General features: G+C 42.2%; 1 protein-coding gene across 1 annotated transcript in view; it reads right to left on the reverse strand.

Annotated features, from left to right (window-relative positions):
• ATRN (attractin) overlaps positions 1 to 19,784 on the reverse strand; it is a 151,380-nt gene that overhangs the window by 14,261 nt on the left and 117,335 nt on the right. Inside the window, exons 26-27 of the mRNA XM_074147313.1 lie at positions 17,599 to 17,677; positions 717 to 824 (exon numbers count right to left, since the gene is read on the reverse strand). Of these exons, the coding sequence (XP_074003414.1) occupies positions 717 to 824; positions 17,599 to 17,677 (187 nt within the window). The remainder of the gene's footprint in view (positions 1 to 716; positions 825 to 17,598; positions 17,678 to 19,784) is intronic.

The raw sequence follows: 19,784 nt of genomic DNA on the forward strand, positions 1-19,784 counted from the left end.
TTTGTGCCAGGACTAACAAGGAAGATTTTCAAAAAACTGAATTCTAAATAAAGTAAAACAGCTACCTTAGACAGGAAAGGAAGACACTCGGTGTTCTCAGGTTCTTAATTTTTCTTTTTGTATACAAGTCTGCTAGTCAAAGCATCACATTAGAAAGATCTTTTAATTCACTACTCTCCTTTAAAATATGATTTTCCTAAAAATACAATGTGTTGTGTCTAAGAACATGCCAGCCTGGTGCCAGCCCTTCTCCAGACTCCTGTTTGCGCATCACAAGACGTACTTGAACATATATTTATAATCAGAAATATGTTAACACTATTACAGTACACAGACATGATTATATTCCTGTTTGCTTTGAGATACCACAGAGAAAATGATTTCTATTTGCAGCACCTATAGTTATTTCTAGTCAAATGTTCTACTGTGTAAAGCTGCATTCTCTTCTATTACAAGGAATAAAAAATAACAAGGCAAACACAAAATCTCATACCCTACAAATGGTATAACTTTTATCTAAACCAGCCCAAAAGTTGTAAATGCGTACCTGAAGGGATAAAAGCAAGTAAAAACAGTATCTGTTGAACCTTCTGGATTTACAGTTTCTTGTAGGTATATAACAAATAGAGGATTTGGGATTATTGCGTTAACCACAGTTTAAAACAAACATCCATGATTAATTATGGTGAAGACTATCCTAAAGCATCAGCTCTCACCTTTATGCTTCCCCCAATGAGATCTGGCGGCTCTTCATCTGTTTCTAAGGCAACGTTGATGGAGGCGAAGGGGCGACTTGCCATCTGTTGCATCTCACGGAGTAGTTGCTAATTTAATAAACAGAAAAATATTATTATCACATTGTTCCAACATAAAGATGAAAAAAACACGTATCTGGGAGGTTTTACCCAGTATGAAGGGATATCAATGAATATGAATCATAGAATGGTTACTGTTGGAAGGGACCTTAAACATCATCTAGTTCAATCCCCCTGCCATGGGCAGGGACACCTCCCACTAGACCAGGTTGCTCAAAGCCCCATCCAGCCTAGTCTTGAACACTTCCAGGGATGGGGCATCCACAGCTTCTCTGGGAAACCTGTTCCAGTGTCTCATCACCCTCACAGTAAAGAATTTCTTTCTGGTATCTAATCTAAATCTCCCTTCTTTCAATTTAAAACCATTACCTCTCATCCTATCGCCACATTCCCTGATAGAGAGTCCCTCCCCTTCTCTCCTGTAGGCTCCCTTCAGGTACCGGAAGGCTATTATAAGGTCTCCCTGGAGCCTTCTCTTCTCCAGGCTGAACAGCCCCAACTCTTCTTCACAGGTGAGGTGCTCCAGCCCTCTGATCATTTTCATGGCCCTCCACCAGACCCGTTCCAAAAGGTCCATGTCCTTCTTGTGTCGAGGACTCCAGAGCTGGACACAGAACTCTAGGGGGGGTCTCACAAGAGCAGAGGAGCAGAATCACCTCCCGCGACCTGCTGGCCACACTGCTTTTGATGCAGCCCAGGATGTGGTTGGCTTTCTGGGCTGCCAGCACACATTTGCCAGGTCATGTCGAGCTTCTCATCCACCAACACTCCCAAGTCCTTCTCCTGAGGGCTGCTCTCCAGCCATTCTCCACCCAGCCTGCATTTGTGCCTGGGATTGCCATGTCCCAGGTGCAGGACCCTGCACTTGGCCTGATTGAACTTCATGAGGTTTGCACAGGCCCACCTCTCAAGCCTGTCCAGGTCCCTCTGGATGGCATCCCTTCCCTCCAGCGTGTCGACCGCACCACACAGCTTGGCGTTGTCAGCAAACTTGCTGAGGGTGCACTCTATCCCACTGTCCATGTCGCCAACAAAGATGTTAAACTGCACTAATCTCAGTACTGACCCCTGAGGAACACCACTCGTCACTGGCTTCTACTTGGACACTGAGCCGTTGATCGCAACCCTTTGACTACAGCCACCCAGTCAGTTTCTGATCCACCAAGCGGTCCATCCATCAAATCTATGACTTTCCAATCTTGAGACCAGGATGTTGTGTGGGACAGTGTCAAACGCTTTGCATAAGTCCAGATAGATGACATCCGTTGCTCTGCCCTTGTCTACCAATGCTGAGGCAATATTGTAAAAGGCCACCAAATTTGTTAGGCACAATTTGCCCTTGGTGAAGCCATGTTGGCTGTCTCCAATATCCTCCTTATTTTCCACATGCCTTAGTAGAGATTCCAGGAGGATCTGCTCCATGATCTTTCTGGGCACAGAGATGAGACTGACTGGCCTGTAGTTCTCTGGGTCTTCTTTTTTTCCCTATTTGAAAATGGGGGTTATGTTTCCCCTTTTCCAGTCAGTGGGAACTTCATCAGATTGCCACAACTTCTCAAATATAATGGAAAGTGGCTTAGCAACTTCATCCGCCAGCTCCCTCAGGACCCATGGATGGATTTCATCAGGTCCCATGGACTTATGCACCTTCAAGTTCCATAGACGGTCTTGAACCTCATCTCCTACAGTGGGCGGTTCTTCGTTCTCATAGCCCCTGTTTTTGCCTTCTGCAACTTGGGCGGTGTGGTTAGAGCCCTTGCCAGTGAAGACAGAGGTGAAAAAGTAATTCAGTAACTCAGCCTTTTCCATATACTGGGTGACCAGGTCTCCTGTTTCCTTCTGGAGAGGGCCTGCATCTTCCCTAGTCTTGCCTTTATCCCTGACACATCTATAGAAGTTTTTCTTGTTATCCTTGATGTCCCTGGCCAGATTTAATTCTATCTGGGCTTTAGCTTGCCTAATCTGGTTCCTGGCCACTCCGACAGTTTATCTATATTCCACCCATTCTACCTGTCCTTGCTTCCACCCTCTGTAGGCTTCCTTTTTGTTTTTGAGCTTATCCAGGAGCTCCTCGTTTATCCTCCTGGCTTATTTACCTGACTTCTTCTTTTTTGGGATGTACCTCTCCTGAGCTTGGAAGAGGTGATCCTTGAATACTGACCAGCTTTCTTGGGCCCCTCTCCCCTCCAATACTTTTTCCCATGTTACCCTGCCGATCAGGTCCCTCAAGAGGCCAAAGTCTGCTCTCCTGAAGTTCAGGGTAGTGAGTTTGCTGCATACCCTCCTTGCTGCCCTAAGGATCTTGAATTTTACCATCTCGTGATCACAGCAGCCAAGGCTACACTTGAGCTTGACATTCCCCACCAGCCCTTCCCTGTTGGTAAGGACGAAGTCCAGCACAGCTCCTTTCCTCATTGGCTCCTCTACCATTTGAAGAAGAAAGTTGTCATCGACACATTCCAAAAACTTCTTGGATTTCTTGCGCCCTGCTGTGTTGTCCCTCCAACAGATATCAGGGTGGCTGAAGTCCCCCATAAGAACCAGGGTCTGTGAATGTGATGCTGCTCCTATCTGTCTATAGAGGGCCTCATCCACCCTGTCACCCTGGTCAGGTGGTTAGCATAACCCTACTGTAACATCACCTGCCCCAGTGTTCCCTTTCATTTTGACCCATAAGCTCTCTGTTGGGTCTTTATCCATTCCCAGGTGGAGCTCCGTGCACTCCAGCTGGTGACTGACATAAATGACAACACCCACTCCTCATGTCCCCGGCTTTTCCTTCCTGAAGAGTCTGTATCCCTCCATACCAACACTCCAATCATAAGAGCCATCCCACCACGTCTCTGTGATGCCAATAAGATCATAGCCCTGGAGGTGTGCGCACGTCTAACTCCTCTTGCTTGTTTCCCATGCTACATGCACTTGTATAAAGGCACTTCAGCTGGGTGCCCGATGGAGCTGACTTACTGGCTGAAGTGGCTGCATTTCCTTCATGCTGCTCTTCAGGTGGTCCTCCTTTGAGGTGTTTTATCTGTGACTCCCCGATTCCTATTGCCTCAGGAGCCCCTGCCTCGTTCCCGTAAGACTCTGAGTGTGCTGCAGCGTACCCAGCATATCTCAGAGCAACAGGTTGAGAGCCTTTGCTAGAGACCCATCCCACAGATCTTGAAGCATCATCCCGTGGCTTTTCAAGGGCTAGCTGGACAACAACCCACTCCCCCATCAAGCTTAGTTTAAAGCTCGGGCAATGAGCCCCGCTAGCTCGTGAGCTAACACCCTCTTCCCCCTTTGAGAAAGGTGAACCCCATCTGACACCAGCAACCCTGGTGCCGTGTAGGCCATCCCATTGCCGAAATACCCAGAACTGTGTTGGTGACACCAGCCACAGAGCCATGCATTGACAGACTGTACACGTCTGTCCATCAGAGTCCCTGCCTATAACTGGGAGAACAGAAGAAAAGATAACCTGTACCCCAGATTCCTTTATTAACCTTCCCAGTGCCCTGAAGTCTCTTTTGATTACTCTTGGGCTATGTGTTGCCACCTCCTCACCACCCATGTGAAAGATCAATAGTGGGTAGTAGTCCGAGGGCTGAATCAGGCTGGGGAGTTTCCTGGTGGTGTCTCTGACCCGGGTCCCAGGGAGGCAGCAGACTTCCCTAAGAGGGTCTGCCCGGCGTATTGGGCTCTCTGTTCCCCTCGGAAGGGAGTCACCTACAACTATAACCCGCCTCTTCTTCCTTGTGGAGGTGTTTTTTAAACGGAGGGTAGGCCTTGCTGGTCCTAGCAACTCTTCTGGTGTAGTCAAACCATCTTCCATACAATCCGTAGGCTGTCCTACCTCCTCCAGAGCCTCATACCTATTGTAGAGAGGCACCTGGTTAGGGGAGGTGGGCAGAGAGGGGGTTTGCCTGCCAGCCCTAGCACGGACTTGCCTCCATGCACTGTTCTCCTTTTGTCCACTGCCTTTGGTCTGGCAGGGGGAGGGTAACACGTCTCCTTCAGCTCGGGTTTTTTTTGGTGGCTCTTCTGGTTTTTCTCTCAGGGCGGTCAGAGCCTGATTCCACCAATCTGTTTCTTTCTCACACTCCCTGATGCTCCGCAGCCTTTCCACTTCCTCTTTTAATTCTGCTACCAGGTTGAGTAGATCACCTAACTGGTTGCACCTCACACAGCTGTCATCCCTTCTACCGCCCCTTACCCATGAGAGGTTAAAGCACTCCCTGCAGCCAGAGACCTGGGTGGCTGCAGTCTCCGCGCCTGCCTCGTCAGCCGCCCTCACACGAGCTGCCAGCTCCCTGCCGCTGCCCTCGCCTCTCCCGGCCTCACGAAAGCTCAAGGAACGGCCCTTTTCACCATCATCGCCCAGCTCCACTGCGGGCCTGCCAGCACCGGAGCTGTCTGTCTCAGCCAGTTCACCCAATATGGAAAAATAACCTCCTGGTGTTTTAACAGGCTTAAGGGTACCGAGAGATAACTATAAATACTCACATTACTACAACTTAACAGGTTATTGCAAGTAAAGCTACACGCACACCCTTAGCCTGACTTGTTCATGAGGGGGAACGCATCTGCTTAAGTCTCCATAAAGCAGTTATTTACTTTTTAAGCTGTGATATCCTGGTTGTTTGTCATCACCTGTCTGGGGCATGAGAGAACTCCGTAGGATTTGTGGGAACCATTTTAAAATTAAACTAGCAGCAGTATGTAACTACTGTAAGAAAGAATTTGATATTTTTTATAACAGCACTAGCAAAATGCTGTCAGGCATCTATTGAATAATCATCTTTTTTATTGTTTGTTTCCTTTCTGAATGCAGCAAATGTATCAAATGGCAACCATGTCCTTGTTGCAATATGTTTTATTAAAATAGAAAACCTTTTCTCAAGTAAATCTCTGCAAGCCTTCATGACACAAGACATCTTTTTATTGTAGTCTTAAGCACTTTTAAGCATTATGATGCAGCTCCCTTTTTTTAGCACAAAAAAAAAAAGACACTTCCTATGTGGCTGGGCTGGAAACAGCATTTCCATTTTAGCTGAGCTGTGGACATGCTTCTTTTTGGCTTCAGCAGCTAATCTTGAATACTAACAGCAAGCTACACAACCTATAAGTGGATGCCGAAGCCATAACCCTAATTCCCAGAAGCAATGGGTCTGATGTGACTCGCTGCCCCGATTTAATAAGGCATATGCTTTGTATCACACGTAAAAAAACCAGCAGTCTTGCCCTTAAGTGCAGCAACTGCCTGAACCACTTGTACACAGCTTTACACATTTAGCATTACTACTTAGCTGCTCTACTTTTAAACTAGACTGAGGCACCACCAAATGCCCTCTATACTTCCCACCACCACCCCCCCCCCGCATTGCCCCATTAATTCTGAGCAATTTGACAGTCCAAGCCCCAACCAATCATTTACAACACTCAAAAAGTGCTAAAGAAAATACCACAAAATGCATTGTGCCCTGAATAACGCCCCCCCCAGCACAGCAGAAGGGGACACGGCACACAGGCAAAAGGAAGATGCTGATATCCAGTCTGCCAATTCGTTTGGACAAAACTAATTATGTTACCATTTTCTTGAACTCATAAATCTTCTATGGTCTTTTCTTCACCGAGGCATCTTTTAGTTTTGGGGTTTTTGGGGTTTTTTGTGCAGAAAACTGGAAGACTGTCTCTGTAAACTTGGGGTTCAGACAAGGCGGCAGGAAGGTGTGATGGGCGATGTAACAAAGTTTGGAGCGGGTATATAAGCTTGTATGGTTCTCAGTCTAATTAAAAAAATACAAAACTTCACTGCCATAGAAGGCAAGTGGCAAAAAAATTGCTTACTTTCTGAAAGAAGAAAAAAAAGGCAAAAAAAAAAAGGCATTTTGGAGCAGATTGTAGATACTGTCACAAAGCAAAAAACCCAACAAATTCACACAAATGGAGCTGTACTAAGCATTTGCAAGCAAACTTGTGTGTAACTCACACTTGGGTAAAAGAACACGAGGAGTTTTCGAATATTTAAAGCACACCAGCAGATTGCAGACTAAAGCAAGTGTGAAACAGATTGCTGGGTTGTTGTTCCTGCAATTGTCCCCTTCAGCTATCATAAAGCACTTTGTTTAATGGCTATAAAATCAAAGAACAAGCTGTCCTGATGAAGATGTCCAAGAGACTTACAAACTAAAAGCTATTAGTGTTTTGAAGGAAGTTTAGTTTACTAAAGAAAATGTGCAATTTGGCAACATGACTCCTACTGAAGTCAATAGTAGCTTCAAGAAATAAACCCCTGAGCAGTGCTGCGAAAGCAGAGATGCGTCTGCGAGCTACAACATGAGCAATGGGAAAAGCAATGCTGACAGTGATGTTACTGCCTTCATTTGCTGAACTGGCCACGGAGAGCCATTACTTTCCATGCTGACCCAAAGCCACCTGACTCTCAGCGTTAACAGTGGCCAAGCCAGGTAAAACCAAAGGCCCAAGCTGCAACCAAAGGAGGAAATGCCTAAGGGAGAACATCCTTTTCCAAACACTGGTTTCTGGTGTAGCATAAGTCGTGTTACAAAACCAATTCTCACCTCAAATTAAGAATAAATGTGCAAAATAATTGCTTTGTAACCAGAATGTCACTCTTTCCCCCAAGGCATGCACTCTGCGTGTTTAACCTGTGCACATATATATCCTTCAATATTTGTTTGGTGTGTCAAAATTTTAATTAAAAGATTTTATGATGTTGTAAAGGAGAAATTGTGGCATTTCCCTAGCTAAGACGTTGAGCATGTCATCAGAAATCAACAGCAGTTAATATCAGGACCTGGCTTACCTTCACTCCTAATGATTTGCTTTCTGAGATTTAAAATAATAAACCTCAATACTCTTTCAAGTAAACCTTTGGTTTCTAGACCACACAATTAATAGGAGAACCTGGGAATATTTTAAATCACCTAGGTCTGAAGAGGATTTTAAAGGCAAAACATTTGACAGGCTTACAATAAAAACACATCAAAAAGTGTGTGTTGGAACATGCCACTGGCCTTTAATATTTAAGTAACCTCGAACTGTGAGAACCTGCACAACTTTCATTTGCATTGGTTTGGGTTTTTTCCTCCACTATCAGTTGAAAAACTCCTTCCAAAAAAATCACAAGTTAAAGTAATCGTAGAATGGGAAGTGTTGAAACAACGCCTGAAGGGTTTGGAGCAACCAGGCACTAAGAGAACCTGACAATAAACAAACTCAACAGACGGTCTGTAGTGGAGGAGAAAAACAGCAGGGAGGACGAGGGACCACCAAGGCTGCTCATACCATAGTGCCCAGGACTTGAGGTGCAGATCCAAGAGCAAATAGTGCAGAAATGCAGTGTTTCATACCAGTGATCCTTGAAAGTCATACACGTTGAGTAATGGATAATCCAAAATGAATAGTATGTTACTGATGGGAGAAAAACTGCCAGAAGAACTGAGGAAAACCTTTTCATGCAGTAGCACAGGCTCTCATAAGAAAGAAAAACAGCTATTCAGGTTACCAGGTTAATTGACTAATATAACCTATGCTGTGTTTTCTGACAAAAAAAGCCTGAACATTTTATTCACGATAATAAAGCAGTCACTGGTCTCTGTATAACCATCCTGCTACCATCCATCTCTGCAATTGCCCCCTGCAGAGTCTCTTTTATGAGCACAGGGCTACGGTACCTTTTGGGACAGGGCTCTGATATTTTCAGCCATGAAAGGATGTCAATTTTCCAGCAGAAAGCCACACATTTTGGATCTTATTTGCCTCCTTATAAAGAACGGCCTTAAAAAAAGCTAAGCAAAAATTGCTATCTAGAACTTGTAATGAACTCAAAATTTTACATGAGTATTTAATCTCAATTTTCAGCAGAGACGAGAAGGAAAAAAAAGCAGAAACTCAAGGAGGAAAAAAACGGGTGTGCTAAGTGAACAATGAGCACAGACGACCTTTCATTTTAAGGTACAGAGTAAAAGAGAAGCAAGACGCACCCCACAAGAAAGGGAGCGAAGTCATTTCCAGAAGACAGGACATATTCAGGCAGGGTATCAGCATGAACTTCTAGTACCTTTACACCAGCCTACAGTTGAAGGAGGTGAACTTTAAAAAGGGGAGCCAAAAATAGCCATAGTCTTATCAACAGTTTTTAGGGTTTTATTCCACGAAATTTGTAAATCTAATCCTTCAAAGTATTTCTGAAATTCAGATCCTTCTGGACCTATACCTTGTTGTTTTATCCTCAGGAGATAACAATTAGGTTTTAGAAGAACTTTTGCTGAAGATATTTCAACTGAGCAAGCTACATGTTCCTTTACTTTGATGAGAGAAGTACAATTAAAGCTCATCCTTTGAGGATCTGTATTACAACCTTTGAGGTTGCAATGAATTTGGGATGGTGCTCCAAAGCTAAGGCTACAGTAAGGCTCCCGCGGAACTGGGTCTCTACTGCCATGTTTCTGTACCACATGGAAAAATCAAGCTTCTCTCTGTTATGAACAAGCAAAATCAGCAGCTGTGCTGTGCTCTCCATGCTGTCCACAGCCAATTTTAAAAGCCAGGTTACCTGAAATGAGCTGTGTGTTTTGAACCACTACCCTGTCTTGTATTGCAAACATAAACTGTTCCAATGGGCCAAAACCCAGAGACCTCACGAACAACAGCGAGTCTAAAGAAAGTTACAGCTCCAGTGTCATGGAAAGAGAAAGATAAAGAAGATAAGGAAACAAACTGATTTGTACTCTTCTTGTTTAAGATGTTTAGAGAAAAAAAAAAAAGAAAAATATTTTGGGACAGAACAGAATATTTGGGATTTTCCTGTATGAAATTGAAGTGTGCAGCTCTACCACACAGAGTGTAAAGATGCCATTCTCCAACATGGATTCAGAAACCCCGGTCATCCCCTTCTGACCGAGGCTAAACAGAGGGTGTTAAGCAAACAGAACAACGTTGTCATCTTCTTCCTGACCAGTTTTTTAAACAGCATCAGTTCTGCAAAGTTATTGAAGTGTGTCAGTACTCTTAGGTGTTCCCTCCAAGGCTCTGTGCAATGTATAAAACACAATCTAATCAAGTATCTGCCTACCAATATCTGAAGGGAGCCTACAAGAGAGCCAGAGAAGGACTCTTTGTCAGCAAATGTAGTGACAGGACAAGGGGTAACGGTTTTAAATTGGAAGAGGGGAGATTTAGATTAGATACCAGAAAGAAATTCTTTACTGTGAGGGTGGTGAGACACTGGAACAGGTTGCCCAGGGAAGTTGTGGATGCCCCATCCCTGGAAGTGTTTAAGGCCAGGCTGGATGGGGCTTTGAGCAACCTGCTCTAGTGGAGGTGTCCCTGGCCCATGGCAGGGGGGTTGGAACTCGATCTTTAAGGTCCCTTCCAACTCTAACCATTCTATGATTCTATGATCTAAAGATCTTGCCACATAAACCAAGCAACAGGTAACAAAATTCTCCCAGTAAGGCTTATTAGCTCTGACTTGGGCACTTGCTAACTGAAGTTACAGTGATTTTTTTGAGGTCACAGGATGAAGCGCAGTCCTGTCCTGAAACATACTGGGTTGATTGGTTGCCCTGGTAGACAGGCATTTTGTACTTATTCCTGCATGTCCTGAATTGCTGTAAGAGCTTCATTTGAATTCAGAAGGTGGCTTGTTCCATTTGCGCACAAATACATATTTGCGTATGCATGTAAAATATCCACTACCTATTTCCAGGCACCCCTGTACAACTAACTTAGAAAATCTTGTCTTGAGAACTTGTCCCAGAGCTCTCCTGTAGTGACATCTGCCAAGTTGCAGTTCGCAGGCTGCTGACAGCCAGTGTGGGAAAGGGACATCACCCTCTGGGGGTTCCCAAAGGCCTTTGGAGAAGGTGTCCTTCCCAGCGGCGGTGGCAACAGCAGCTAGATGGAGCTGCATGTGTATGTGGCCAGCAATGATGGGTGCTCAGGCATCACTGTGCATTACTTTGAAGTAACATATATATCATGGTGTGGGACTCTTTGCTTACATTATAGTTACTTGGTGACCTTGGGGGGAAAGAGGAGAAGCCAATGGAAATACCTACTCCAAAATAAAAAGGGGCATCAGCAAAGAAACAAACATGTAAGATATAAATATTCCATGAAGATGAGCCACATTGTCTCAGAAATAAGTGATTTAAAGCATTTGGCTACAATTACATTAACTACCATGTAAGTCAACAAACAAACAATTTTCGCTGACACTTCCATCATCACTGAAAATTAAGTTTTTAAGCCCCTAGAGCAGTGCACATATTAATGTTAGCTAATTAGTTTTGTAACTGACTTTGCAGGCTATGTCGAAAGAGAGAGAAGGAGAGAATTAATGTTCAAATGCTTCTCAACAGGCATTTCCACACTTCAAAACTACAACAAACCAGAAAGCAAAGCTGCTGGGAAGTTGCCTCATGCTGAAATGACAGAAGATATTTAATTCAGGGCTGATTAAGATAAGTTATTCATCACAATCATGCCCCGCAGGAGGGCACAGAAAACCTGACCTTTAATAAGAAGAATAAGATATCATTTCTTTTTAAAAGACCAGAAGTATATAGTCCATGCAGACTAAAATATATACCAATACCAGATAATTACACAATAGCAGAGTGCACCTTTGATTGACTAGAGCTCTTCTAGCATAATTACACAACACTGCTTCTCTCCCTGATTTTTCCAAATAGCTAAATTAGATACCTGTACCACTGATTCCTATCATCAGAGAGAGACCTAGGAGTCTGCAATGACAACAGCTTCAATATACCTGCAGTTGTGGGTTTTTTTAAATGAGGTTGAACTCTTCTAGAGCTAGACTCGATAGCCTAGCAGCATCATTGCAAATACTGGCCAACAGGTCTTTTTTGCTTAATTCTTTAGCGGCAACACCACTAAAGACTATGTGAGAAGAGCTCAGTTGGACGCCAACACTGCATATGCGATTGCCAACCTGATATGATGGTGTTCCTACATGGATGTATTAAAGCTACAAATGGTCAGCTGTAACTGGCCGTCTGCAAGTTCAACCAGAGATGAACTCAATTAGGCACAGAAGTGACAGTAGCATGTTCAAACAAAAACGGACCATCAATTTCCCCCTGAGCTGGAACTTCTTGTCAACATTAATATTTTGGTATGTTTTTCCTCTTCAGGGCATCTCTTATTTCTGCTATAATTTCCTTCAGTTGGTGACCAAAGCCACACAGATCACTGCAGCGAGCATGCAGCATTTGTATTTTGGAAAAAGCCTACAGGCACTATGAGGTGGTTCCCATTCATAGATTTTAAATTTAGGGGTAGCGGAAAAAGTTACAATTATTTGATCTGACCTCCTGCATAGTACGAGCCACTGAACTGCATCATGTGATTTCCACAAGCATGTGACTCAGACTGACCTAGAAAAGATCCTTCCAAAAGTACTCAAATTCTGATCTGAGCGCCACGTTTCTAAAAAAACAAATAATTGTTAGCATTGCTACTCTCGCCATTAAGGAGAAAACCAAAACAGCTTTTGACTTCTTTTTACCCCCAGTTGCAGACACTGGGTGTTATGCCTTTGGCTGATCATTTAGAAGACCCTCATATCCCATCATGAATCTGCTACGATTCCTTTTCACAGACACTGACTCACATCATCAAATCTCAATATGTTCTTCCTTGGATAAAATGAGTAATTTGTGATGCTTTAGTCTCTCTCTTATCTTCCAGATAATGAATTAATCTTGCAGTGTTGCTCTGTACCATCTGCAACACCCAAGACATTGCTGAGATCAGACTGGACACAGTACTCCAGTAACCGGTTAAAGACAATACTAACACCATGCTCTTATTTTACTACTCTACTTATAAACACAGGAACTGGGAATTTATGTACAGTTAATTCACCACAGTCACCATCATTTCAGTCTATTTTCCAGGGAATGGGTATTTTGGGAAATAAACCCAGCCTAACTGTTTAAAAAAATACACAGGTTTATGTTTTATCCTGACAAGACAAGCGAGTGTGCTGACCACGTAATCTAGACCTCCGTAGAAGTTACCTGCTTGCCATGATTTCTCACTCTTCCAATTTGTGTTTCCTCTAAAAACTACATCAACTACAAGTTAATATTTTCTTCTCAGCCAACAGAGACTGGCGGCACTATTGAAGAAGTGGTGCACATGCCAAACGACTGCTGGGAGTTTGGAGAATACAGCAGCAAAGTTCGTCACCAGCACATCTCATTTCTTACAAGCCCTCCAAAGCACCCATGACTGCCCTAATTTAGGGACATTTGCAGCCTGACCTTTTACTGTTCTTGCATGAGGCCAATACCAGATCCTTCCAAGACACCACCGGAGACTCTACACAGCAAGGAAAATTCTGATTTACAGTTACAGTTTGAAAATATTCCAATCCTGAATCCCTTTCTTTGACAAAGGATATCCTAAATCACAGTCTAAGAGAGAAGATATAAGAGATGAATGAAATACTAACAGGTGAGAGCAGGAAGGGGAAGAAAATGAAGGCAGGGCAATAAATAATACAAAACTCACATCCCTTGGAAAGTCTTTGCTGTAAAAATGAATACAGAAAGCCACCTGCCTAAATGGTATTCAGTGCTCATGGATGTTACAGTGGAGGACAACAGTGAAAAAAGAAGCGCTGCGACATTCTGAATGCACTTGGGAAGGAAAAAGGTTTCAGCAATAAGGCCAGGAAGGAGAAGGATAATCCCCACAGTAAATCAATACACAAAACCCATCCTGGATAAGTTCAGCAGTGCACACAGAGTTCAGTCCTGGATAGTCTTGGCAAGAAAGGAGGTGAAATGTAGACAATTTTATGTATGTTAAGGGTGCAACTGAGCTCTAGACATCCAAATTTAGTTATCTCTGTACGTGCTTTGTGCTGATGCTCCCAACATATCCCAATGGAGCATGGAGAGCGATCCAGCTGACCCTCTTGCACTGGGGCAGCCAAATCACTATCCACGCTCCATTTGCTGGAATTGTTAAGAGGAACTATTTCTTGCTCAAAGTGGAGGAGAAGCATCAGGCTGAGGGTGAAGAGACTAGGATTTGGATGCCAAAATAAAACAATAGGACAGAAAATTCACGACAGCAGATGGGGCATATTAAATTTCTAATGCCACTCTCGTATTTTGTGCATTATTCTCTATTACCAGCTTGATACATTTAACGTGTCATTTTCTAGAGACAAGATAGAAAGGTTTCCTATCCCTATTTCCTAATGTCATTCACCTCATCCTAAGCCTCCTATAAAAGCTGCCTTTTTATTTCCATTTTCCCTCTTTAAAATGTCTGAAGATACTTAAACTTGCTGCTCACTGGAGAGGGAATAAACACACAATTTACAATCCCATCTCCTCCATGCCTGATATGACACAAATTGTTCCCATTTTTACTTCAGGTCAAGTTTTATACTCTGCAAGGCCTGAACTTTTGTTCAGTGCTCCAAACTCATTTTCCTACAACTATGCATTTGATACGCCACGTTTGCACACCCAAAAGACCCTTTAGCCAGAAGGCTGAGGAACATCAGCACTGACATGTGCAAGCAGCTGGTCAAAGAAGATTAGCTGCAAAAATTGGAAAAAAAAAAGTCAGGAAAATCTTATATATTTTACAAGATCCTGATGTAGATTCTGGATTTGTGGTACACTGCTTTCTCAGTATGGAGCAATACAAATTTAGTTTAGCAAATCATGCTGCTCTGTTCCATTAACCTGATACACCAAGCACAGCTGCACAACTTCTCCCAGCATTTTCCAAACAATATTGTATGAATAATTTTGACAACTAGACCTTTCAAAACACTCCCTTTTTCTGTCCTATACATATCTCAGATTAAGCTTCAGCTATCTACTTTTCACTCTGCACTGCGATAAGAAGTTAGGCGCTTGCAATGCTTATACTGGAAGCAGAAGTGATTGATAGCTGGGAATTACCTGCAGATTGAATTATATTTTACTTACTTTTGGGTTAAGATTAGAGAACAAGCACAGAATTACCACAGCACAACCCATGGGAGACGGGTGGCTGTAACTTGACTACTTCTACAAATATAACCCAAACCAGAGAAATATCTTCCTCCAAGGCTGCAGCATATATTAACTTAAAGCTTACAAGATGCTGCCCGAATCGAGTGCCCTGCCACTGCTGCTTATCACCTTTCCTTTCTCCCAGCCTCTAAACTGTAATATGGTGGGAGGAGGTAGAGGAGGTGGTCTCCATCAACCATGTTCGCAGTTTATAGAGGGGAAAAAAAGTGATAAAGCAAAATCTGGTTTCCCAGTCCAGCCTGCAAACTCTGTGACCCAAGACTCCTGTTAAGGGTAATGTTAAAAATGAAAGAGAACAGCCACCTCCAAAGAAAGGCAGAATGGCAAATCTAGAATTCACGTGCTTCAGAAACAATCTTAGAACAGAGGGGTAAACTTGTGTACACTTAAAACTTCCAGTGCAGCAAATTGCTATTAATCATTATTTTAACTACTAACATTTCAAGAGAGCCTTGCTAGGATCTATTGAGAGTCCGTATAAAAAAATCCTGGCAAGCTATAAAATCACCTTAGATAATACCAAAAAGTCAGAGAATTTTTAGGCAGCCTTTTGTTTCTGAAGACAGCCTTTACTAATATATTTAATAACGTCATGGCAAAGATTTAAAACAGTTTCCTTAAGTTTTACAAGTATTTCTAACAAAAGAGGAATGGAATAGCAGAGATCTATGAACTACAAGATAGAGTCATTAGATTTAAAGAAGGAACAAGACAAATAACAGCAAAAGACAGGAATCTGCCAGGAAAAGAACACACTGATGAACTGCCTGTCAAGTAGCCACATACGTAAACTGAATTTAAGACTAAAACATGCCAATATGTTGCTAAAACTCCAGCTTTTTTCCTCAAAACATGCATCAGTCTGAAAGTAATTTAGAGACATTTTTCATTTAGGTCACTGCTAAAATATTTTAACTGAGCTCCAAAGCACAGTATTTAGTTCTCCGTCTATATTCCTTATACATTCCTAGATAACATTTAACCTCAGGAGCCAACAGGGAATGTTATGCTGACTCCAGCTTACTTTCTTGCCAAGAAAGTGAGAAGGAAGAAGCCAGCCACCCTAGTCAAAATTTATCTACCTTCAGAGAATACAGAAAAGCTCAAAGACTTAAATTATTTCAAAGACTAAGGGTCATCTGTTTGAAAACCACTGTGTACATCATGCATTTGAGTTCACTAGTAAGAGCAAAAACATCTGAAGCAGAAAGCGGAAGAAAAGGACAAGAGTTACCAGACATCATCCTGCTTTATTATAAGAAAGAAGACCCTCAGATTGAATAAATTTCTACTATTCCCACTACTGCACTGCAAAGTACAACCAGATACAGATTTCTTTAAAGACATGCAAGAAATGGGCACTTGCATAGAAACCCAAAAATTAATCCCTAGAATATTCTTGATCAACTACTATGTATGAATAAAACCACTTTTGAGCAGAACAGTTACACGGCTGGGTGCCTGCAACTGCCAAGAGCTTCATCCCAGCAGGACAGCTGGGAGGAAAATCTGTGGGAATGGGCAGATTTCACCCTAAAATACAAAAGCGGGAGAGAAATACAACTCACTCCTTAGGAAAGGATACCTGGCCTTGGGTGACAGCGTATGGACACCTACATACAGAAAGCACACAGGGACCCACTTCAATAAAGTCTGGCTTCTCTCATTTTGCACACAAGTAAACAGATTGCACAAGACAAAGCTCCTACAAATAATCTCAGGCACAGCCCAGAATAACCTCTGCCGTATCTGTACATTATACAGGCCTCTGCCTTGCCTGGTTTTAGTGCTTACCACACCAAGAAAGCCCCAGGAACGTGCAGTCATCTGCCTTGCAGCACACAGGACTCGCTTCTCTACACAGCTCTACTACACAGTCCTGCATTTATCTTAAAAATTAGAAATAAGGATACATTCTTTATGCCACTGAGTGCAAACATTGGCCATCCTATCTTGGTCACCCTGCATGCCCAGGGTGTAGCATGAAATTAGCTACAATCGAGAAGTAGGGAAAAGGGTGATGAAAAAAAAAAAGAATCAACAAATGCATCAAGGATAAACAAGGAGGAATTGTATTTTGGGGGATTTACAGCATAAATTTTTTATATACTGCAAACAAGAATAAGTTGGGAAGCTAGTATGACCCATGTCTAGGTGAAAAAGAGAAAGCTCTGGCACTAAAATTTCCTTTTGTAAGTAGTACACTACAGCTTTCCAAATAGCGGGTGGCTTCTCTCACCTTTTTCTTAACGCCACAACCACCCCAAAACAGTTAGAGAAGTTTTTAATTTGAAAATGGGGATTACTCTTTTTTTTAACAGATTAAAGTAGGAACTAACGAGGTTCAGAGCTTCAGCTCAGAAACTTCCTCTTTCAAAACAGATGTAAAGAATCTCCTAATTTGCGGTGGTTTTGTATTTATGCTGCCTAGAACCCCAGTTGTGGGAACATAGGACATTCACCCCTATTTTTTTGTGCTTCACAGAAGCTGCAGCATCAGGATACTAAAATAGCATAATTTGTCCCTGAAACTGTAGTCAAAAGTACACTATTATAAATCCCCAAACAGAAGCATTTATAGATTAGTGGAGCTTATCCTTAACTGAAGGTTAATGCTATGCATATGTGAATAAATACAAAAGAGAAAACTATAAAAAAGTCATTTAAGAGATAGCATTCAATTTTGTCATTTCAACCTCTCTTCGTCGCGATGCCCAGCAACTTTGTTTAATCTTCCAAACCACAGCTGCCACCAGGAGCAAAGACAGGAAACAACTGTAAAGCAAAAAAAAATAAAAATATCTTATTGTCCTTGTTCATAACATAACAGCAGCTGAAAAACTCTAGCAAATCAAAAAAAATAGACTAAAAGTTCATATAATACTTAGAGGTGCTTTGATGAAAGATAATACAGCCGTGCAAAGTGTTTCGCACAGTTCAGTGCTTATGACACCTGGTGAGGAATGATACACATCTATTTTCAGAGAAAACTGTTGTTCCAAAGTTACCTATTTGACCTGCTTATATGACATCCAGCAATTTTCACCAGGAAATCAGAACAGTAAGGCAGAAAGAATTAATCAAATTGGAAAAGCCAGTATTGACTATATTTGGAGATATTTAAAGTGATAGGATAACCCAAAAAGGAAAAACCTTGAAAGAAGCAGAGAAAATTGATTATTTTTTCTTTTCCAAATTACAAAAATAAGATAAAAGTGTACAGTAGTTGGATTCTTTTTAACTGGCTATTGCAGAACTATAGGCATTTCTTGATTTCCCCAAATCTATACTGCTTTTCTTAAATCTAAAGAGGAGAAAAGGATGAATAGATTCATCAACTTCTAGGGAAAATGCAAAGAAGCAGATATAACAAAACGCAGTTACAATAATAATAACTAGAAGAAGAAAAGCCAACTTTAATGACAGTTATGATCTTATCACACTGAATACTTAACGAGCAACTTCAAGGCACACAAGCTTTCTAACATTAACATTTTTCCTTTTGTATATCTGAACCCCCAGTGAACGCCTCTCTTCAAGTACTGCACTGATGGGTAAGAGAAAGTGCCTGCAAACCTCCTTCCTCATGCTCTAGTGTGTATTTAAAGAGTGCTTAAAGAAAAATTAACCACAATAGATGACTTTAGGAAATAAGTGCACTATTTACACTAACTGCTGTGCTCTGTGTTTTTGAATGAGTCTGCTGAAGGGGGGAATGGGCGTCCCCAACTCCCTGCCTCTGGGCACAGCTTGGTTCTCACCATCCTGGGGCTCCCAATGGAGACCCACAGCCACACAGGAAAGACTGTGGTGGGAGAAAAACCATGACTGCTCAATACTCCCTGCCTTTGAAAATAAACTCAGCTCTGCTTCCAAAAATCAATCCTCTGCAGATCCCCAAACCTCTCATTTCCAAACAACGCCGTGGTTTGCACTGTGCTCTTTGTACTACTCGTACAAAGGTACATGACCCCGATGATGATGACAGCTTCTACTTGGACGTGAAGCCACTGTTACGCTGCTGACTAAAAAAACCACAGCTTATGATGATGGATGGCATCTCATCCTACCAGTTCCCTACTGCCCCTTCTCTTCATAAACGCCATGATGTCTGCCTTATACAAGCTGTGAGAGACTGCAGATTTTGTCCTTCAAGCACTACTTCAGTAACTGGAGTCCTACTTTACAACAGCAAATTCTTTAGCAGAGAGTAATGCAAAGGCATGGAAATATTTATCGTTAAAAAAAAGGATGGACAGCAGGAACCATTCCCTGAGATGCAGAAGGAGGAGGGCCTGTTCCTGACTACATAGCACTGTCCATAGCCTACATATTATGAAAATCGTGCGTGATCAGGCACCGAACACTCAAGGAGCAGCCAGTAGGCAATGTGATTGTATTTTTCAGGCTTAGATATACACAGAAGTATGTTTTACTATCATATAGTATATGATAGTAAAAAATTGGCACTTGTGTGACTTCAGCATTAAAATGTCTGCATGGGTTTTAAAGACTCCTGTGGTGCCTATTTCTTTATAAATTTAAGCAGGATCACAGAGAGATTTATTTGGCCCTTTTCACTTTAAGACGTATGTATTCCAAATCACTTCCCCCACATTTTCTCTAAATATTAAGATCTGACATTATTTCTCTGTAAAAGCCTGACCATTTTTCTGCAAACACAAACAGTTTAGACAAGCGCCTTTAATGGCTATTTTATTTGCCTTTTTGAGAGGTACTGGATTATTACCGACTTTTGCAGTAAAAAACAATGTGCGCCCATTAACTAGTAAAGCTTATACATTAAATCTTTAATTGCTATTTTGGTAAAGAAGCTAACATGCATTATTGATGATTGAGGATTTCATACCTTCAGCTTTCC

Source organism: Numenius arquata, chromosome 5 (genome assembly GCF_964106895.1).
Source record: "Numenius arquata chromosome 5, bNumArq3.hap1.1, whole genome shotgun sequence".
NCBI classification, from domain to species: domain Eukaryota; kingdom Metazoa; phylum Chordata; class Aves; order Charadriiformes; family Scolopacidae; genus Numenius; species Numenius arquata.